Source organism: Nilaparvata lugens, chromosome 14, assembly GCF_014356525.2.
Source record: "Nilaparvata lugens isolate BPH chromosome 14, ASM1435652v1, whole genome shotgun sequence".
In the NCBI taxonomy this organism is placed as follows: Eukaryota; Metazoa; Arthropoda; class Insecta; order Hemiptera; family Delphacidae; genus Nilaparvata; species Nilaparvata lugens.
In genome coordinates, this window is record NC_052517.1 from 20,932,674 (window position 1) to 20,956,322 (window position 23,649).

General features: G+C 36.9%; 2 protein-coding genes across 6 annotated transcripts in view; one reads left to right on the forward strand and one right to left on the reverse strand.

The window, feature by feature from the left end:
* LOC111063500 (activated CDC42 kinase 1) overlaps positions 1-2,736 on the forward strand; it is a 40,764-nt gene extending 38,028 nt beyond the window's left edge. For 2 of the 3 annotated variants that reach the window (XM_039441056.1, XM_039441055.1), the window contains one exon: positions 383-2,567. In XM_039441056.1, the coding sequence (XP_039296990.1) occupies positions 383-524 (142 nt within the window). In that variant the 3' untranslated portion in view covers positions 525-2,567. Of the gene's footprint in view, positions 1-382 lie in introns of all 3 variants that reach the window. The other variant, XM_039441054.1, reaches the window with a different exon arrangement.
* Positions 2,737-3,016: 280 nt separating this feature from the next.
* Positions 3,017-23,649, reverse strand: part of LOC111062230 (serine/threonine-protein kinase Nek4) — a 29,607-nt gene continuing 8,974 nt past the window's right edge. Inside the window, exons 2-10 of one of the 3 annotated variants that reach the window (XM_039441058.1) lie at positions 18,643-18,861; positions 17,598-17,736; positions 15,253-15,379; positions 12,226-12,274; positions 10,747-10,926; positions 9,296-9,589; positions 8,428-8,740; positions 6,392-7,561; positions 3,017-4,294 (exon numbers count right to left, since the gene is read on the reverse strand). In XM_039441058.1, coding sequence (XP_039296992.1) covers positions 3,683-4,294; positions 6,392-7,561; positions 8,428-8,740; positions 9,296-9,589; positions 10,747-10,926; positions 12,226-12,274; positions 15,253-15,379; positions 17,598-17,736; positions 18,643-18,861 — 3,103 coding nt within the window. In that variant the 3' untranslated portion in view covers positions 3,017-3,682. Of the gene's footprint in view, positions 4,295-6,391; positions 7,562-8,427; positions 8,741-9,295; positions 9,590-10,746; positions 10,927-12,225; positions 12,275-13,444; positions 13,571-15,252; positions 15,380-17,597; positions 17,741-18,642; positions 18,862-23,649 lie in introns of those variants that run through there. The other 2 variants (XM_039441059.1, XM_039441060.1) reach the window with 2 other exon arrangements.

The window sequence follows — 23,649 nt, forward strand, 5'->3', positions numbered from 1 at the left end:
GTGTTGTTATGTTAGCAAATTGCTGGCTAGTGATGTTTATCAAGGTTGGTATCAGTTTTTAGTGCTAATCAGTGTTGTCATGTTGGCAAATTGCGGGCTACTGATGTTTATCAAGGTTGGCATCAGTTTTTAGTGCTAATCGGTGTTGTAATGTTGGCAAATTGCTGGCTATTGATGTTTTTCAAGGTTGGTATCAGTTTTTAGTGCTAATCAGTGTTGTTATGTTGGCAAATTGCAGGCTATTGATGTTTTTCAAGGTTGGTATCAGTTTTTAGTGCTAATTAGTGTTGTTATGTTAGCAATTTGTAGGCTAGTGATGTTTATATCAAGGTTGGTATCAGTTTTTAGTGCTAATCAGTGTTGTAATGTTGGCAAATTGCAGGCTAGGAGTTGCTTCTAGACACCAGTGTGAGGCGACCTTGAAGAAATGTGATTGGAACGTGGAGGAGGCGGCTTCCCTCCTCTTGGATTCTGCTGGAGGAGGAGGAGGAGGACCTTCGTCACCGCCCATCACACACTGCTGAGAGCTCTCTATTATCTACCTGTCATCTATGTGACTTCAGCTGAGCTCTCCATTATCTACCTGTCATCTATGTGACTTCAGCTGAGCTCTCCATTATCTACCTGACTTCTATGTGACTTCTTCTTCTCAAAGTGTCTGTATCTTCTCTTAACTGTTTTTCTGAATCTCTAACAAATAATATATGACTGGAATCAGAGCTGTGTTGATGGTCTACCATTTGGGTTGAGTCAAAATTCTTGGGCGATGAGTTGCTACAGCTATTAGTTGAGGCTAAAAGAAAGATCCAATCAGTAGTCTACAGATGGACCCGGGCTAATAAATAATTTTTGAGATTGAGTATTTTGTTAACTAATTGTTGTTTTGTTTTTTCGGATTGGTTTCTACGGTTTTGCAGCCGTCAAGGCTAGTGGGTTCGGACTCCCCACTAAAAAAATTATTTTTTTATTATACAGTATTTCTACATTGTTGTAAAAATATCTGGGAACAGTGCGGAAGTGGTAGAGGTAGCGCTATCTGCTTTGTCGAATGATAGACAAGGATAGCAACACCAATGTTAATCAGGTGCTGACTTTATAACATGGATCTCCATATAATTATTATTTAACGAAAATCCTAAATAAATGCTGCAAATCACCCCGAAGAATTCTGCTACTGCAGACATTGACAACAGGGTTAACAGCTAGATGGAAATTCGATGAGAACTACTATCCAAAAATTAATCAATGCATTCTCTGTTTAATTCCATCTGTAGATCTCTATATACTTTCATTTCAAACTATCTGCGTATTTTTATCAAATTTAATAACTGACCAGCACTTCCCGTTCAATCAGAAGCTGAGGAATAAAAGTTAATATCACTATAGAAATATTGACGAATTCTTGAGTGGTGATTTCCAATAAATTTAGTGGAGGAAAAGAATTCCATTGTTTCAAGTGGGTGTGATCACACATGAAAATGAATAGCATTGGTTCTTATGGGTGTGTTCATACATTGTCAGAAAATGAATAGCATTGGTTTTTATGGGTGTGTTCACACATTGACATAAAATGAATAGCATTGGTTCTTATGGGTGTGTTCACACATTGACATAAAATGAATTGCATTGATTGTTATGGGTGTGTTCACACATTGATATAAAATGAATAGCATTGGTTTTTATGGGTGTGTTCACACATCAGCAGAAAATGAATACCATTATTTTTTGTGGTAGTATTCACACATGGCAGATAAAATCAACCGTTTAAAGCATAGATGAACTAAATGTTAATGAAGCTCTTTCTTTGATCTTTCAAGGCCTATCAAAGCATTCTCTTCCAGAAAAAAAAACTATCTAAATATATCCAAACCTTTCTAAAAATCTATCCTGTATAGGTATTTCCTATATATTACCGGTATTACCTGTATTTCCCTATAGTTTCTTGGTTTTAATATCAAATACATTGGAGACTGCATTTTATACACAATACACAGAAAATTGAAATATTTTCTTGATTATATTGATAGAGAAGGCAATAAATATAATTAATAAATACCAATATTATTATCGTTGAAGTATTATTAAAGTAGTGAAATTAAGTTCATTATTTGATCTATCAGTCCTCTACTTCATTACATATAATAAGTTTTACTTCAAACCTACTTATTTTTTATGTAAATAATGTGACAATATGTTTCTTAAAATATTTCAATTTTGAGATTTCTTTTCTAATATCTTGACTAGGGTTATGACAATACTACTTATTTTGTATAGGCTAACAAATGCCGTTTCAATTCATCTAGTTTTTCAATAAATCTACAAAATCGTGTTATCATTGGTTTCTGTTCTTTATAAAAGGGTTCTCAAAGTTTGCCCCCGAATCTCCAATCTTTTTTGAATAAAGATTCAAAAAGACAATCTTGTTTTTGTGTTTTATCTCTTGTTTGAGTTCTATGTTTTTGTTATGGTTTTATACCTTGTTTCATTAATTTTTAGCCTAAAATTTTCACACCATTATTATTCACAAGTTATCAACGAATACTGCTTGCAACATCAAAAAATTATGTGATTTTTTATAAAATAAAATTGTGTACATACAAACTTTAATTTCACTATAGTATTAGAATTGTATGTAGATGGATAGACTGTGTATTACAATATATTAACTAGTATTGTAATCCTAATATTACTGTTATTAGATGTAGTCCAATAAAATCGATTATTTTTATTATAAAAGTTTGTTTGTTTTTTGTGGTTACAGTTGAGATAGTATTAAGAAAACTTCTGAAGAAAATGAAAAATCACAATGAAGAATATTAAGAATTTTAGAAAATGTGCGAAATTTGGAGAAGAGAACATCTGAAATATGCCGGTTTGGTGAGTAGTTCATCGGCATTTTTTTTTTGTCTATGTTGGGTTCGATTCCAGGTATCTGGCATTTTCTCTCAATTGACAAACAGTATTGAGAATCAGGTAGGAAGAGGAGGGGAAATTATATTGTAATCAATTTTGAAAATGTGGTGAAAAATACGTTTATTTTCTCAGTAACTATGTTAGACAAGAAAATAATTTTTGTTTTGTCTCTACAGATTAAATCGGTGTAAAAAAGTATAAAATAAATAATTTTTTTGTTTATTAAATGAGCAAGATATCGCACAAAATAATTAATGTTATCATTGACAACTGAAACTGTATCCAACGATTGTGATACCTGTATCATGAAAAATATGTGCACATGATACACTTGTGTCAAATAGGCCTGTTTTCGATGATACGTGTATCACTATTGTGTGATACTGTATCAGTTTTCAATGATACGTGTATCAAATTTGTGTGATACGACATGTCTTACTAGCAAATCTTAACTAGAAAATAATAATTAGAATATTCTAGAAGTTATTGAGCAAAGTAATTCGACTCTAGTCATGCTATCTACTAGATGAATATTTTTTAAAGGTTTTTTAAATAATTATACAAATTTATGAAAAATATCCACTAATCTCTCTTTGCTACAAAGTCATCATTTTGCAATCAAATAGTTGTTGACTAGCTGGAATAATAATAATAATGCCCCAAGAAGCTTTTGAGCAGTTTCCATTATTTTTAAATTTGATTTCCCCAGGTCTACAAAACTTCTCTTGTGGTATTTAACGTTGGAAAATACATTTAATTATGTATTTAATCAATAAAACGGGGGCGGTTTTGGTGTTGTATTGGATTTCTTCCTTATTTTACTGCTAGCTGCCAGAGTGGTCGCCTGCCGGCCTGATGTCCTGTGTCTAGTCGTGGGTCGACTGAACTCCTTGTAGTTCCGAGTTTCACTGCTAGGTAGCGCTGGTGGTGTTGGCGGAGAAAATTCAAATCCTGTACTAGCACTGCTACAATCTACAGTAGGTTTTTCGGTGATTTTACAACTTTTATCAGATATTTTGCGTTGGTTTTCTCGATTCCTGTCAATACTCTGGTCTGATTCTGAGGGTTTAGTTGTTGGAACCAAATTTTTGTCAAAAGTAGTCAAATTTTTGTCGATATTTTCAGTAGGTGGAGGTGTTGAGGGAGATTTTTTCGCCTCCATTTCAGTTGGTTTTGAGGGGTGATTTTTGTCACAAGTCTCAGAAAGTGGTGGGGTCGGAGGAGGGGATTTTTTCAGGTTATGCTCTGATATTCTGATGCCCGGAATGAAGAGTCTTAGGGCGTCAGGGCCTATTGGAAATTTTCGATTTGTAGTGTGACTGCAGACCTCTTCAGGTAGAATTTTTGATTCCGGGGCACTGCCTCGCATATTCATTGTCACCTGTAACAAAATTGGGATTTTTTTTTTAGAAATGTGTTAAACTCCTCGTGTTACAGTATAATATGAGTTGTTTCACTACAATACAGGGTGATTTATTCACTGAAATATAACATCTCACTTCCACTCTCAGATCAGAATAATCATTCATTTTCGAATGTTTATAACTCGAGAATTGGAGAGAATTTCGCCAATGCGGTAACATGTAATTGTTCCTCTTGGCAAGTACAATCATTCCTGAGAGTTTGAGTGATTTCAATTCTCAACCATTTTTTGTAAAAATTCATGGATTTCATGAAGAATGCAAATAACCAGATTCAGCTGATATTCGGGCTATGGGTAGAGGTTGACCTAACAAGTGTTTAGGCTATTTATTTACTTATTTAGGCTATGCATTCCATTGACAATTTTAAATCATAATTATAATATATAATATGATTGGGAGAAGACAACAGGCATAGCCCAAAACTGTCTTCTCACAAATTTTTACTTTCCTTGCCCTATTACCATAGTAAGGAAAGTATTGCTTTCCGAAAAAAATTAAGGTACTCCAATTTCTAAATTTCTATACGTTTCAAGGTCCCCTGAGTCCAAAAAACTGGTTTTTGGGTATTGTCTGTATGTATGTGTGTGTGTGTGTGTGTATGAGTGTATGTGCGTCTGTGTACACAATATCTCATCTCCCAATTAACGGAATGACTTGAAATTTGGAGCTTAAGGTCCTTTCACTATAAGGATCCGACACGAACAATTTCGATCAAATGCAATAAATTCAAGATGGCGGCTAAAATGGCGAAAATGTTGTCAAAAACAGGGTTTTTCGTGATTTTCTCGGAAACGGCTCCAACGATTTTGATCAAATTCATACCTTAAATAGTCATCGATAAGCTCTATCAACTGCCACAAGTCCCATATCTGTAAAACTTTCAGGAGCTCCGCCTCATCAATGCAGATAGATTCCCAATTATCAGGCTTCAGATACAATTGAAACAAAAAAAAAATCAAGTGGAGTAGATTGAGCATGAAAATCTCTACAATTAATGTTCAGTAACATTTTCACCTAAAATTGAAAATAAGCTTTAAATTCGAGAAAATGTGATTATTCAATTGCAAATTATTGTTGATTCTATTAAATCATTCACTATAAAGAGATAGCAGACCTCATGTGTGTCTCCAGCGCTATTGCCCTGTCACCAGCTGACTCAAATCTTTGAATAGTAGACTTGAGATGCGCGGGAACACTAGCGTCAGGTGAGCAATTTTCATAACGGCAAGGAAAGTTGTGTGAGTGCGCCACACCAGATTTTTAAAAATAGAAGTTTCAAAAAAGAATGTGGTTAAGATTTCACTTTTCACTTCAAAAAGTCCAATTTCCACTTCAAAACTAATGCATAAATTAAAAATTTTAATTTTCAATATTCAAAAACTGATTAAAAACAAAAATATTTCACTCAAATCTCTACAAATTGGAAATTTTTTTTAGTTATTTTGCAAAATTTTGAGCCAGAAAAAAACACAATTCCACTATTATTGACTAGGAATATGAGATGTTTTGCTACAATAGAGGGTGAGTAATTCACTGAAACAGGTAAAATCTTGACTCCACTCTCATCAGAGTAATCACTAATTTTCGAATGCTTGTAACTCAAAAATAGGAGAGAATTTCGCCAATGTGGTGACATAATATTGTTCCATCACATAATATCATTTTTGAGAGTTTGAGCGGTTTTAATTATCAACCATTTTTGCAAAAATCCATGATGTTTTATTCATGAATTTCATAAAAAATACAAATCTCCTAGATTTGGCTGATATTCGCGTCATGGATAGAGGTTGACCTATCAAGTGTTGTGCTATAATATGAGACGTTGCGCTACAATACAGGGTGAGTTATTCACTAAACCATAAAATCTTACCTCCACTCTCAGATCAGAAAAATCATTCATTTTCGAATGCTTATAACTCAAGAATAGGAGAGAATTTTGCCAATGTGGTGACATATAATGTGGTTCGCCATAATGTGGTTCCTCTTGTCAAGTACTATCATTCCCCAATGTATTAACCATGCCTAATGAATTGACCCATGTCAAATGAGCTTACCTCCAGAGATGTCTTAGTGACCAGTGCCTGATGTTTGTTGAATGCCGATACCAGTTGAGCAACAGTGAAGCGTGGCTCTTCCTCATCTGCAATGATCCTCTGCCAGGTGGACTGGTGGCTGCTACTGTCTGGCTCACTAACATCGGCCTCAGACGAAGACAGGTCTGTGCTGGGTGATAGGGGACTGGGATTTTGGTCCTCTCCAGGGCCGGATGTTTGCTTGCTGAATAGTAGTTGGGTGGGGCGCTTTGTCACTTGCAATCTTGAGTCAGGTGTCATTTTGGATTGGTCGACCTCCATTTTGGATTGATCAGCTGCTGTTGTTGATGTATCAACTGTTTTGTCAACCATTGTTGCCTTGGACTGATCAGCTGTTTTGTTACCTACCAGTTTGGAGTGGTCAACATCTGTTTTAAATGGATCACCTGCTGTTGTTGGTTGTGATTTGGACTTATCAGCTAATGTGGAGGAAGCAGATGACATTTTCTTTCTATCAGTTACAGGTGATGTCCTATTGTGATCAGTTGCTGTTGACAAGGTAGAAATTTTTGTTTTATCCACAGTGGAACTTTGAAATTTGGTCTGCTCAGCTGTTTTGGCATGATTGGAGGAATCTAATGAAGGCATTTTTGTTTTTGTAGGAGACCCTAGAGTCTTATTTTGATCAGTTAACATTGTTGAAGAAACTTGGCCCTGTTCAACTGTCTTGGAAACTGTGAATCTTTTACTACCACTACTCTCAATTTGTGAACTTCTACTCTGGTCATCTGCTCTAGAAACTGTGAACCTCCTGCCATGATCAGCTGTTGTCTGATTTATATTCTGATCAGCCGATCTGCTGGTAGTTTTGTTTGGATCATCTGTTGTTGATATTTTTCTCTGATCAGCTGTTCTATTGATAGTTTTTTCTGGATCATCTGTGGTTGATGTCTTTCTTTGATTAGCTGTTTTTGTTGTGGTCTTGTTTTCATCTGAATGTATTCTGCAGTTATCTTTGTTTTGGTTGTTGTTGTTCTTTTCGTTATTCATGGCTAGATGCAGTTTTTCGATTGCAATAAGTACTTTGGACTCAGTAGATTCTGGAGTGGCGGGGGTAGAACTGGTTGCATATTGTTTTGATTGGGTGGTTTTGGTAGCACTGCTGGTTGAGCCATTTTCTTTAGTTCGTTCCTGGAAAAGAATAATTCAATAATTGATGTAGAGGTGAAATATTGAATCACCTTATTTTATATATATTCAATCATCATGAAATACATCTATATTGTAATGAAGCTTGTTGTTCCTTTCCCAATCATTCACATGATTTATATTGAATCTGTATTGAATCCATTATTATCATTATTTTACTCTAAAGCTTATCTTTTTCTATTATTTTATTTTGTTGTTGTAGCAGCTTCAGGAACCCTGTAGTTTCACTCCTCCTCCATCTCAAGGCCCAGGAAGCAGGCCACCCCACAATTTTATTATGTGATTGCTTGTGTTGTCTATGGAACTGTCCTCCACAGGCACACGTTGAGTATTTGTGGAGGAATTCAATAATATCGAATATTTTCCCTCTTTCACTAAAAATACTTGAAGGAATAAAAAAATATTCTAATTTGAATATATTTCATTATATATTGTGTAAATAAATGAACAAGAAGATAATGGGAGATGTATAGTGATATTCAATTCAAACTTACATCATTCCTTTTAGATTACACCTAAACTTCCCATTCAGATAAAGCTCACAGTTTTATGTAAATTTCAATGTATGAGGGTCCAGTTTCTAGGACACTTATTAAACCTGATGGCTTATTAAATATGGGCCTGGTTTTCTAGGGTACGTATTGAACCAATATGTTTGATGGTTCATTACAGTTGATGAATATACTATGAACCATGTTCTTTAGATTTAATGGACCATTAGATTCAATGAGTGTCATAGAAACTGGGCCCAAGACACAGATCTCACTAGCTTGATACATGTATCACACATATCTGATACATGTATCACTAATTTGATACATGTATCATCACCCTTGTTTTTCACCCACCTTGTCATTGTTGTTATTATTCTGGCTAGCATCACAGATGAGGGTTAACACAGTTTGTAGTGGTGATGGTTTGGAAGTGATGACATCTTTGTGTCCAACTTCAGGCGCCACTTTGTCATGACAACTGTCTGTAGCCATTTTGTCCCCTTCAGCAGCCATTTTGGTGTCTTCTCCATCATCATTGTCCATCTGTTGGGCAACCAGCGCTCCAGCCAGACTGTTGAGCACTTCATGTGACTTGGACAGATGCCGGATGCCATACAGTTTGTCCCGGGATAGACAGCGTTTGTGGCCACTCAGCAGTAGTTGTTCCCTGCATCAGTGAGTGCAGATATAATTATCAGAGACAAGTTGAAGGAGGAGGAGAATGAAGGAGAAGAGTGTTCAGAAAGTTTATAGTGAGGTCCACGTTATAATGACAGTGTTTCATTAGCAATGGTATTGCTATCCTTGTCTATCATCCAACAAAGTGGATAGTGCTATCTCTTTCTCACTTTGCTCTGTTGCCAGATCAGCTTTCAACAATGTAGATTTAATAATTAATAAAAAATTTATCTTAATTAAGAAAATTCATTATAAAATTATTGATAAATATAATTGCTTGCTTGATAAAATATAATTGATTATTTTAAACAAGATTGAACAGTTAATATTACTTCAATAAACATGTGTCAGCTACCGTCTATAGAAGGCATTGATAAGACAGAGGATCGGCAACATTGTTCTCCTATCTTTCTCCACTGCCATTATATTGTCACGGTGGAGAACACTCATTGTCCTCACTAAAACATGGTCCTTGTCATAATAACAGTGAGATATTTCAAAAATTTCAATCATGAATAACAGTTATTTTGTAATAAAAACTAACCTGGACCTGGACACAAGTGACATCTGACTCTCACACAGTCTCCTGGTGCGATCGTAGCGTGACTTGATGCCGGAGCCACTGGACGCCTGAGACTTGTGCTTGGCTACCACCCGTTCAAACAGCGCCTCACGTGACTTGGACAGGTACTTGCGCAGTTGGTTGCTGGAAGTGGCGGCGGTGGGACCACTGGAGTGGTGAGAGTTTGTCGTGGTCTTACTTCGATGGTGTCTGCGTGACGTTTTGTTGTTGGCCAACCAGGGGTGGTTCAGGCATTGTTTGGCTGTCATACGGTCTCTGAAAACGGTTACAAGATAAATATGAGTCTAAAAGTGGCACAGGTTGTCACGGTGGGACCACTGGAGTGGTGAGAATTTGTCGAGGTCTTACTTCAATGGGTTCTGCGTGACGTTTTGTTGTTGGCTAACCAGGGGTGGTTTAGGCATTGTTTGGCTGTCATACGGTCTCTGAAAACGGTTACAAGATAAATATGAGTCTAAAAGTGGCCCAGGTTGTCACGGTGGGACCACTGGAGTGGTGAGAATTTGTCGTGGTCTTACTGCGATGGTGTCTGGGTGATGTTTTGTTGTTGGCTAACCAGGGGTGGTTCAGGCATTGTTTGGCTGTCATACGGTCTCTGAAAATGGTTAGAACATGATTATGAATCTGAAATTGGTACAGGTTGTCGCGGTGGGACCACTGGAGTGGTGAGAATTTGTCGAGGTCTTACTTCAATGGGTTCTGTGTGACGTTTTGTTGTTGGCTAACCAGGGGTGGTTCAGGCATTGTTTGGCTGTCATACGGTCTCTGAAAACGGTTAGAAGATAAATATGAGTCTAAAAGTGGCCCAGGTTGTCGCGGTGGGACCACTGGAGTGGTGAGAGTTTGTCGTAGTCTTACTTCAATGGTGACGTTTTGTTGTTGGCCAACCAGGGGTGGTTCATGCAGTGTTTGGCTGTCATAGTCTTTAATTAAACCCTTGTGGAGCACGGGTTACCTCCTAGTCTGTAATAAGTTTGACTATTTCTACTTGAATCTTAAGGTGCGTACAGACTTTGGCTCTGCTCCGCAACCGAACGTCACTCCAACAGAGCGATTGATGATCGACCGGGGAGCAAGAGTGGTTCGACCGGGGAACGCGAGAAGATCTAACATCTTCCGTAACGTTCATGATGGGTGCGGGGGCGGAGCGACTGTGGTTCGTTGGAGGAACGAGGGCGGAGCGTGCTCGGTGCGGGTTGGAGGCGTGTTTATGTGTACGCAGCTTTACATAAATATAGATGATTTCTACTCAATTGGATTCCTCTCGAGTAGAGCTTGGCAATGAAATCTTTGGCATAGAGAGACAGTTCTTGAATAACTCTTTGATTACACAATTTTATAGAATTAATCTGTAAAAGAGAGGAATATTTCTACTCGAATCTGTGTCATAAATATAGATGATTTCTACTTACTTTGGATTCCTCTTGAGCAATTTAGCAATGAAGTCTTTGGCATGTTGTGACACATCATCGAAAAGCTCATCAGGGAAGTCTAGCTGAGCTCGGCTGATGTTCAGAAAGGTCTCCTGATCCGTTTCACCTCCAAAGGGTGAGAACCCAGTCAGCAGAACGTAGACGGTCACTCCTAGGGACCTGCAAAGTCAGCGAAAATATGTTAAGAATTTGTATACAATATGATAAATAAATAAATATTAGATATTGAAAACACTCAGAGATTGGTGAATTCAGGAATACGGTTCGGTTTGCTTTCTGTTCATTTTCGACCGATTCCGATAAGTGTGAAACGTTAATTCGGTTCCAAATAGCAACCGCATAGCACCGAACGCCCCATCAACACAAATCGGTTTCATCATATTCGAATTTGTTGCTAGGAAACAGCAAATAAAAACAAATTCTTCCACACACGCTCGGTTTTTCGTTTTATTTTAACCTGAATATCGGGGACCGAGCTTCGCTCTGGAGTACAAAAGCATAAAAAATGTATTACGAAAGAATAAATTATAATATCATTCATAGTTCATACAGAAATGTTCTATCTAGTCACAGTAAATTGAAATTAATTCCCAGTGGAATGCAAAAATTTCCCTCACAGAAAGGCCCAGTTGCACAAAAGCCGGTTAAATTTTAATCCTGATTAACTTCACGTGAACCAAGATTAAATTAAGATTAATTCCCAGTGGAATGCAAAAATTTCCCACAAAGGCCCAGTTGCACAAAAGCCGGTTAAATTTTAATCCTGATTAAAACTTCACGTGAACCAAATCAAAGACAACCATTTCAAAAAGATGGATCTACTGGAATTAATCAGGATTGAAAATAACCCGGCTTTTTTGCAACCGGCATTAAGTACCTGATTGAATGATTACAAAAGTTCAACAGCTGAGTCATAATTTTGACACAGTCCCACACACATGAACTCGCTCACTCACTTCCATCACCAACAGAAGACGAAATAATTATTATCAGCTGTTTTTCCAAGGATGAATAATAATTATCCTTTTAATGTCCTTCAGCGAGTTTCCCCAGGGATGAGACCTAGTGCAATCGAATCTTTATATTATAAACCTACTATGTTCTGAATTTCGTGAGAATCGTTAGAACCGTTTTCGAGATCCGGTGAAATACAAACATATAAACATCTGAACATATAAACAGAAGTTGCTCGTTTAATAGTATAGGATATCGTGGTTATCTGTTTCAAAATCTTCCATGTCAAAATCAAATGGTCAATTCATTTTAGTTAGTTTACTGGAGCAAAATTAAGCAAAATTGACTCTGGAGATAAGTTGTACATTGTCAATTAATTTATACTCTAGAAATACTATACTCAGTAAATTTATCAAAATCACTCTATGCTCTATATTATTGAATATCAGATCTAAAATAAATAATTAAATGCAACTTGAATGAAAAAATATTTGGTCTACTTACCACATATCGGCAGCTAAAGTGATTGGTTCATAATGCAGGATTTCAGGAGCTGTAATAAAATGCAGGATTTAATTTAGTGACAAAAAATTGGACTATTTATTTTATGAGACGAAATAGAGAAATATTATTCATTTATTAAATAATTATACTGATCAAAATTCGGAAGATACTGTTTTAGGCATAGCCTGTTGCTAACCTATGTCATTTATAAGGAATCATTTAAAAGGAATAAATCATTTTATAAGGAATATAATATTATGTTCACTGGCAGGTAACCCGTGCCCCGCAAGGGGCTAATTCAAAACTTGACAAACTGATAAATTGACTTACTGGAATCATGAATAATTTGAAATAGGCCTATAACCATCATCAGTAAATGAAGAATCTATATGCAAAATTTTGAGTTAATCAGTTGAGTAGTTGAGACGTGATGATGCGTCATTCGTGAATTTCCTATCCCCTACCTGTATAAGCCAGTTCTTTCCTTCATATTATTATAGTAGACTTGTGCCACTATTGATAAATTAGTTATTTGTGCAACTAGTGCGCAAAGTGACAGTTTGCTGCACCGAATGAAACGTTTACGCCCGAGCCGTAGGCGAGGGCGGAATGGTTTCTTGAGTGCAGCAGAGGAACTTTGCGCACGTATTTCACATTAAGTTTTTCCTACAGTTACCATTGAATATGAAAAGTGGGTAATTATGGGTAAAATTGTTTTTCTGTGTAATTTTATTATTGATAAAAACCTTAATTTATTGTCAAATTGAATAAAAATGTTGTCGTTGGTTATAATATATATTTAATAAGGTGCTCGTTGTGCTTCATTGCACCTCTGCTCACTATAGCAGCCCAGTCACTGTTACCAACTTCATTTTGATTTTGCTGCACTGTTGCTCCATATAACCTACTAAATATTTTGCGTTGCCATGTTGCAAATCTGGAGTGCAGAAAAATTTTTCCCGCACTAGAGCAGAAAAGTGATTCTTTGCGTTCTGTAATCAGTGCAGCAATGGCCACTTTTCAACGTAACTGTAGGAAAACATATTTTTATATCTAAGAGATTTCAATACAAACGATTTTTTGACAAAAATAGTGATGATGATAACATTGATATGGCTCAATGTTTCGATTGTGGAGTAATACCACCACATCTCTTCATTATTTTTTGTTGATTAATAATGAATTAATTATTAAAAATACATAATTGAACATATCTCACCAACATATTCCGGTGTTCCCAGTATTTCGTGAATGTCTGATCCGTCCAAAATAACGCGGGAAATTTCAAAATCGCACACCTTGACGTCACAGTGTGGAAACTCCCCCATTAGAACCAGATTCTGGGGCTGGAAATTGATATAAACATTTGACATTAATGTCAGATTTGGATAATAATAATAATAATATCAAGTGACCTGGCTGGCTCAGGTCTGGTGTCAGAGTTTTCAGGTCGCAGCTGATCGATTTCAGGGCCTCTGACATGACCTAACGACTGCTTTTTAGGCAGCCGGGACCGACGGCTTAACGTGTCCATCCGTTTAGATTTGGATTATTTTTTATTAATATAATATTATATAATTAAGATTTGGATAAATTTTTATCTATTTAGATACAGTAACATGGTGGCTTATCTAATGAGAGCATAAAATGTCTCGAATTCTGAACTTGTTATTGGACCTCCCTGAGGATGAAGAAGCTTAGGATATAAGAAAGATAGTGAGTTCCACGGTGTAACTGTGAACTAAGTTATCATTTTCAAACTGTGTATTCCAATTAAGTTTTAGAGTAGTTTTGGGCGAATGTCTGTTGTTTATACCCGTATTTTATTTGTATATGAATAAATAATGGCAGTGGAGATAGATAGGAGGACATTGATCGTTTATGTTCCAAATTTGAAGCAGATTTTTTGTCAACTCAAGCTGATTCGTGTGTTGTAGGGAGTGTAAGAGTGTAAGAAGGGCACAGTATGAGAGACTACCAGCGTCACATAGCTTCACCAAAAACAACTACTAGGACTATCGGCTTCAGTTAACACTCACATTTGCAACATAGACACCCTATACACTGTCTATTATTAGTGTGTTGTTGGGAGTGTAAGAGTGTAAGAAGGGCACAGTATGAGAGACTACCAGCGTCACATAGCTTCACAGAAAACAACTACTAGGACTATCGGCTTCAGTTAACACTCACATTTGCAACATAGACACCCTATACACTGTCTATTATTAGTGTGTGTTGGGAGTGTAAGAGTGTAAGTAGGGCACAGTATGAGAGACTACCAGCGTCACATAGCTTCACCAAAAACAACTACTAGGACTATCGGCTTCAGTTAACACTCACATTTGCAACATAGACACCCTATACACTGTCTATTATTAGTGTGTGTTGGGAGTGTAAGAGTGACAAAAAATTGGACTATTTATTTTTTGAGACGAAATAGAGAAATATTATTCATTTATTAAATAATTATACTGATCAAAATTCGGAAGATACTGTTTTAGGTATAGCCTGTTGCTAGCCTATCTCATTTATAAGGAATCATTTAAAAGGTATAAATCATTTTATAAGGAATATAATATTATGTTTACTGGCAGGTCACCCGTGCTCCGCAATGAAGTAATTAAAAACTTGACAAACTGATAAATTGACCTACTGGAATCTTGAAGAATCTAAATAGGCCTATAACCATACTCGGTTAATTAAGAATCTATATGCAAAATTTCGAGGTAATCAGTTGAGTAGTTGAGACGTGATGATGCGTCATTCGTGAATTTCCTATCCCCTACGTGTATAAGCCAGTTCTTCCCTTCATATTATTATAGAAGACTTGTGCCTCTATTGATAAATAAATATTTTCATATCTAAGAGATTTCAATACAAACTATTTTTTGACAAAAATAGTGATAATGATAACATCAATATGCCTTGATGTTTCAATTGTGGAGAAATACCACCACATCTCTTCATTATTTTTTGTTGATTAATAATGAATTAATTGTTAAAAATACATAATTGAACATATCTTACCAACATATTCCGGTGTTCCCAGTATTTCGTGAATGTCTGATCCGTCCAAAATAACGCGGGAAATTTCAAAATCGCACACCTTGACGTCACAGTGTGGAAACTCCCCCATTAGAACCAGATTCTGGGGCTGCAAATTGATATAAACATTTTACATTAGTGTCATCAGATTTGGATAAAAAAGTAAAGTAAATTCGTATGGCTTTTGTTGGTGGGGAGTCCCTTGCGGGAAGGTCCCACCGCCTGAATATATAATTTAAGCCGTCAATGGGCCTTACGGCTGTCATACTTCAGCCGGGACCGACAGTTTAACGTGCCCATCCGATAACACGGGAGTGATGTGGTTAAAAAACTTTTGGTATTGAGAGGGTTTGAACCCGGGATCTCTATGCTGCTACGTAAGCACTCTATTCACCAGACCACGGATCACTCCATCCAAATTTATTTGGATAAATTTTATCTGTTTAGATACAGTAACTTGGTGGCTTATCTATGAGTGCATAAAATGTCTCGAATTCTGAACTTGTTATTGGACTTCCCTGAGGATGAAGAAGCTTAGGATATAAGAAATATAGTGATGTCCTCGGTATAACTGTGAATTAAGTTATCATTTTCAAACTGTGTATTCCAAATTAAGCTTTAGAGTAGTTTTGGGCGAATGCCTGTTGTTTTTACCTGTATTTTATTTGTATATGAATAAAAAATAATGGCAGTGGAGATAGATAGGAGGACATTGATCGTTTATGTTCCAAATTTGAAGCAGATTTTTTGTCAACGCAAGCTGATTTGTGTGTTGTGGGGAGTGTAAGAGTGTAAGAAGGGCACAGTATGAGAGACTACCAGCGTCACATAGCTTCACCAAAAACAACTACTAGGACTATCGGCTTCAGTTAACACTCACATTTGCAACATAGACACCCTATACACTGTCTATTATTAGTGTGTTGTTGGAAGTGTAAGAGTGTAAGAAGGGCACAGTATGAGAGACTACCAGCGTCACATAGCTTCACCAAAAACAACTACTAGGACTATCGGCTTCAGTTAACACTCACATTTGCAACATAGACACCCTATACACTGTCTATTATTAGTGTGTTGTTGGGAGTGTAAGAGTGTAAGAAGGGCACAGTATGAGAGACTACCAGCGTCACATAGCTTCACCAAAAACAACTACTAGGACTGTAGGCTTCAGTTAACACTCACATTTGCAACATAGACACCCTTTACACTGTCTATGATTAGTGTGTTGTTGGGAGTGTGAGAGTGTAAGAAGGGCACAGCATGAGAGACTACCAGCGTCACATAGCTTCACCAAAAACAACTACTAGGACAATCGGCTTCAGTGAACACTCACATTTGCAACATAGACACCCTATACACTGTCTATGATTTGTGTGTTGTTGGGAGTGTAAGAGTGTGAGAAGGGCACAGTATGAGAGACTACCAGCTTCACATAGCTTCACCAAAAACAACTAGGCCTACTAGGACTATCGGCTTCAGTTAACACTCACATTTGCAACATAACGGTCTAACACCATGGCGTATCACCATAAATGATACAGTATTATCTCAACTTGTTACACAACACCATAATCCTATTATATTAGGCGAGCAATTTCTGTATATCTGTTTATATTTTTATATCTGGTTATTTATGTTCAACGGATCTAGAAAACGGCTCTAACGATTTTCACGAAATTTGGAACATAGTAGGTTTATTATATAAAAATTCGATTGCACTAGGTCTCATCCCTGGGAAACCTCGCTGAAGGACATGAAAAGGATAATTCATTCTTGGAAAAACAGATGATAATTTCGTCGTCTGTCGATAACAGAAGATGCGTGTGGGAGATCAGCTGTGTAATCAATTAGCTTACCGTATCTTGCGAGAAATCTAGAAATTTTAATTGACTCGATCAAAATAATCTGATTTGTTGACATGAGATGGTATTATATCATAATATTCAAAGTTAATCATTATTTTACAGTTCTAAGTGATTAGTGAGTGTTATTTTGTTATTCAATTTGGTTTGTAAACAATCTAAATTAGAACTTTTATGTTTTCAAATATTTGGACTGAAAATTTGACCTGAATTCAAGTGTATGGAACATAACCTACTTTTTGGAATATTTATAGTGTATAAATCAAAATTCGGGGAAGAAACAGTTTTGGGCTGTGCCTGTTAGTCCTTCCCCAATCATTTTAAAGAATTGAGTTCTGTTTATCGATAAATAAATAACGAGCGAAGCTCGGTGCCCCAATATTTTGATATAAAACTTGCAAACTTTGAATGAATTCTACAAACCATGGAATATCTTCTTATGCTACCTTTCCTCCATGCACCTACCTTGATGTCGAGATGTGCAATTCGTCTATGGTGCAGATATGCCAGACCTTCGACCACATGCTGCACAAACCTGACAACATCCGCTTCAAAGGGCACAACATTGTTGTCGATTATCGTCTGCATGTCCCCGCCTGGTGCACTGCCAACAACACAATCAACAATTCCAATAATTGGCAATAATTATTACAAAATAACTAATAACTATAACAAAATAACTACAGTGAGGCCCACGTTATAATGGCAGTATTTGATTGACTTTGGTGTTGCTATCCTTGTCTATCATTCCACAAAGCAGATAGCGAATGTATCAAATCATAGTGTTGTGTATCAAGTTGAGTTGATACTGTATCATATTGTGTTGATACTGTATCATGTTGTGGTTGTTCTTATTCTACAGTGAGGCCCACGTTATAATGGCAGTATTTGATTGACTTTGCTGTTGCTATCCTTGTCTATCATTCCACAAAGCAGATAGCGAATGTATCAAATCATAGTGTTGTGTATCAAGTTGAGATGATACTGTATCATATTGTGTTGGTACTGTATCATGTTGTGATTGTTCTTGTTCTATAGTGAGGTCCACGTTATAATGGCAGTATTTGATTAATATTGGTGTTGCTATTCTTGTCTATCATTCCACAAAGCAGATAGTGCTATCCTCTACCACCTCCGTACTGTTCCCAGATCGTTTTTGATCAATGTAAGAATATAATTAATCAACAAAATATATTATCTCAATAATGAAAGGACCATCAAATGATTGAAAAATATAATTTTGGGGGGAGTAAAGGGTGTGATAAGGAAAATGAGGAGGTGGGGGAGAGAAGGATGAGGAGGAGGAGGAGGAGGAGGAGGACAAGAGAGAGGTTAAGTATTTGAAGAAGAAGTTGTTGGAGGGGAATGACCAGGAGGAGGTCGAGGAGAGGGGAAAGTGGAGAAGGAGAAGGAAGTAGAAGATGATGATGATGATGAGGAGGAGGAGGAAGTAGAAGATAATGAGGAGGATTGAAGATAACTGTTCCAATAATACTGCCTAGATACTCACTACTCCATAATGATGACAAAATGGTCATCGGTTTCGAATACATCATGCAGCCTCACTACGCGCGGTGACGTGGAGCACAGCGACAACAGCGCTATCTCGTGGTGGATGTCGGCAGTGCAGTCGAGACCACTGCGCATGCGCAGACAGTGCTTAGCGCAAAACATACCGCCCACACCGCTTCCCAGCTGTTGGGCCCGACAAACGCTCGCGAAAGCTCCCCTGTCAAACAAACTCATTAAATTAGTAAATCCATAATCTATCTATACTGTAATGAAGGAAAGAACTGGCTTATACAGGTAGGGGATAGGAAATTCACGAATGACGCATCATCACGTCTCAACTACTCAACTCATTAACTTGACATTTTGCATATAGATTCTCAATTTACCGAGGATGGTTATAGGCCTATTTTCAATTCTTCAAGATCTCAGTAGGTCCTGTTTGCCAAGTCTTTACAGGATAGGAAATTCACGTCTTTTGTGTATCGAGTTTGTGTCAAAATTAATCTGAAATTGAGTTGTTTGTATCAAGTTTGATGGGGGATTTGATACGGAAGTGAGTTGTTTGTATCAAGTTTGGTGGGGGAATTGATACGGAAGTCAGTTGTTTGTATCAAGTTTGGTGGAAGATTTGATACGGAAGTCAGTTGTTTGTATCAAGTTTAGTGGGGGAATTGATACGGAAGTGAGTTGTTTGTATCAAGTTTGGTGGCGGATTTGATACGAAAGTGAGTTGTTTGTATCAAGTTTGGTGGGGGATTTTGCGGTTTTACTGCGTTTTCCTAACGTTTTCTCACAGTTTTCAAGAATTTATAGAAGGAAATTGTTTTAATTGAAGAAAACAAGCTCAAATGAGTAATGTCATAGCCACCTCTAATACAAGGCCCCGGCCTACGATATGGCAACGTCGCAGTGTAGGCCTACAATCTAATATATGATTGTGGAAAAGATCAGCTGGTATCTTTTTAAATTTCTTTCACCAATCATGTATTAGATTCTAGGCCTACACTGCGACGTTGCAATATCGTAGACCGGGGGCCTTGTATTAGAGGTGGCTATGGTAATGTAGTATCATCTCAACTTGATACACAACACCATGATTTGATACAAGACTTCCAAACTTTGAATGAATTCTACAAATCATGGCATATCTCCTTTGTTATATCTTTTCTATTTAATATCTTTACTCTATGGTCTCACTCATATAAGTATAATATAATTATATAGGTAATCATTTGAAGATGAGTGATTATTCTGCTCTCAGAGTCGAAGTAGGATTTTATGTTTGCAGCTTCATAACTCACCCTGTATTGTAGCGAAACGTCTCATATTATAGCACAACACTTGTTAGGTCAACCTCTATCCATAGCCCAAATATCAACCAAATCTGGGAGATTCGCACCTTTCATGAAATCCATGAATTATCATGGATTTTTGCAAAAATGGTTGAGAATTAAAATCGCTCAAACTCTCAGGAATGATAGAACTTGACGAGATCTGTGATCGCCCACTCTCTCTCTCCCACACTGCAGTCTCTCTTTTGCCCCACAAAACTTGTTACTCCAAAATTAATAATTTCTCCCAACTGGTTTAACTATATATGTATACTATAGTGAGATGGACGTTATAATGGCAGTGGAGAAGCAGAACAACGTTGCCGATCCTCTGTCTTGTCAATGCCTTCTATAGACGGTGGCTGATACAGGTTTATTGATGTAATATTAACTGTTCATTCTCGTTTTAAATAATCATTGACCGAGCGATTCAAGTCGACAGTTTGGCATTTCTCTTAATGTTTAAATGTTGCGCATTTACGGCGAAACGCGGTAATAGATTTTAATGGAATTTGACAGGTATATTCCTTTTTTAATTTCGCGTCGACGTATATACAAGGTTTTTGGAAATTTAGCATTTCAAGGATAATATAAAAGGAAAAAGGAGCCTCCTCCATACGCCAATATTAGAGTGAAAATCAGACTATAGAAGTATTCATCATAAATCAGCTGACAAGTGATTACACAGATGTGTGGAGAAGCCAGTCTATTGCTGTATTTCCATAAGGTCTATAGTTTCAATCAGGTAGGTACTTGTGGATGAGAATACTGCGTGAGGTCTACTGTTCACAGAACTACTAGTATTTTATCAAGCAAGAAATTATTATATTTTTCAATAATTCTATGATGAATTTTCATAATCAAGATGAATTATTTTGTTGAGTATTAATTCTACATTGTTGAAAGACGATCTGGCAACAGAGAAAAGCGAGAAAGAGATGGCGCTGTCCGCTTTGTTCAATGATAGACAAGGATAGCAATACCGTTGCTAATAATCAAACACTGCCCATTATAACGTGGACCTCTCTATACAGTCCTCGTAACTACAGATACGGTATGAAGCTGTCTATGAAATCTGTATTTAATTGAATTGCTATAGTGTATCTACCTTTTAGTTTTACTAACTTTTAGTCATTAATTATAACTGGCTGTTTCTGCAGCTAATTATTTGTTTTTCTGCCTATAATATCAACATTTACTCATATCTTTTTTTTCAATCTGTATTTTTCTCAATTCAGTTTAATATAATATCAATTTTCATTATTTTAGTTTATCGATTTTAATTCAGCGAATTACTCCAGGCCCTCACAAACACAGGCTTTTGCCTACATGTGAGTCTCTCATAACGTAAGGGTATATATAAATGTACTGTAACTGTACTGTATTATTTGTAAATTGTGAGAATAAAAATTTGATTTGATTTGATTTGTATTGAATGAGAGTATCGCTCTATATTTACGTAGATTATTTTTAAAATTATGTAGGCTCTATTCTCAAACTAGCAGGTAACCCGTGCTCCGCAATGGTCTGATTAAGAACTCACTGCAATCTTGAGAATTTGAAATAGACCTATAACCATCCTCGGTAAATTAAGAATCTATGTGCAAAATGTCAAGTGAATCAGTTGAGTAGTTGAAACGTGATGATGCGTCATTCGAGAATTTCCTATCCCCTACGTGTAGAAGCCAGTTCTTTCCTTTATTGTAGCATAGATTATAGACCAGCAGTTAACCCGTACTCCACTGAGGTCTAATATTGAAACTTGACAAACTGAAGACTTGACCTAATGAATTCTTGAAGAATTGGAGATAGGCCTATAACCATCCTCGGTAAATTGAGAATCTGTATGCAAAATGTGAAGTTAATCAGTTGAGAAGTTGAGACGTGATGATGCGTCATTCGTGAATTTCCTATCCCCTACTTGTATAATGCGAGTTTTTACTCTCCTTGCCCTATTACCATAGGTAAGGAAAGTATTGCTTTCCGAAAAAAATTAAGGTACCCAAATTTCTAAATTTCTATACGTTTCAAGGTCCCCTGAGTCCAAAAAAGTGGTTTTTGGGTATTGGTGTGTGTGGTGTGTGTGTGTGTGTGTGTGTGTGTTGTGTGTGTGTGGTGGTTGTGTGTGTGTGTGTGTGTGTGTGTGTGTGTGTGTGTTGTGTGTGTGTTGTGTGTGTGTGTGTGTGTGTGTGTGTGTGTGTGTGTGTGTGTGTGGTGTGTGTGGTGTGTGTGTGTGTGTGTGTGTGTGTGTGTGTGGTGTGTGTGTGTGGTGTGTGTTGTTGTGTGTGGTGTGTGTGGTGTGTGTGTGTGTGTGTGTGTGGTGTTGTGTGTGTGTGTGTGTGTGTGTGTTGTGTGTGTGTGTGTGTGTGTGTGGTGTGTGGGTGTGTGTGTGTGTGTGTGTGTGTGTGTGTGTGTGTGTGTGTGTGTGGTGTGTGTGTGTGTGTGTGTGTGTGTGTGTGTGTGGTGTGTGTGTGTGTGTGTGTGTGTGTGTGTGTGTGTGTGTGTGTGTGTGTGTGGTGTGTGTGTGTGTGTGTGTGTTGTGTGTGTGTGTGTGGTGTGTGTGTTGTGGGTGTGTGTGTGTGTGTGTGTGTGTGTGTGTGTGTGTGTGTGTGTGTGTGTGTGTGTGTGTGTGAGTGTGATGTGTGTGTGTGTGTGTGTACACGATATCTCATCTCCCAATTAACGGAATGACTTGAAATTTGGAACGTAAGGTCCTTACAATATAAGGATCAGACACGAACAATTTCGATCAAATGCGATTCAAGATGGGGGCTAAAATTGCGAAATTGTTGTTAAAAACAGGGTTTTTTGCGATTTACGATTTTGATTAAAGTTATACCTGAAATAGTCATCGATAAGCTCTATCAACTGCCACAAGTCCCATATCTGTGAAAATTTCAGGAGCTCCGCCCCATCTATGCAAAGTTTGATTTTAGATTCTCAATTATCAGCCTTCATATACAATTTTAACAAATAATTTCAAGTGGAAAAGATTGAGCAAGAAACTCTCTGCAATTAATGTCCAGTAACATTTCCACCTAAAATTGAAAATAAGCTTGAAATCCGAGAAAATGTGATTATTCAATTGCAAACTTTTGGCAACTGTTGGTTCTATTAAATCATTCACTACGAAGAGATAGTAGACCTCGTGTGTCTCCAGCGTTATTGACCTATCACCAGCTGTCTCATATTTTTGGTAGAGAGTTAGTGGGGAAGATATTTTTAATATTCTTTCCGAAGAATGAACATCGATATGTCCAAAGCTCCGCCAATTTATGTAGATGCATAACAATATAATTATCTATAGTTATTATATTACAAATTACTTTTTCATATCATATACAGTTCAATAATTATTTTCTTAGTCTATATCATGTAAATTCATCTATAATTTTGCTGTATTGTAAGCTATTGTACATAAGTGTATAAGCCAGTATATATTGTAATCTACATAAATAAAGTACTCAATCAATCAATCAATCTTTGAATAGTAGATTTGAGATGCGCGAGTACACTAGCGTCAGGTGATCAATTTTCATAACGGCAAGGAAAGTTATGTGAGTGCACCACACCAGATTTTTGCAAAATGTCAAGTTAATGAGTTGAGTAGTTGAGACGTGATGATGCGTCATTCGAGAATTTCCTATCCCCTACCTGTATAATGTGAGTTTTTT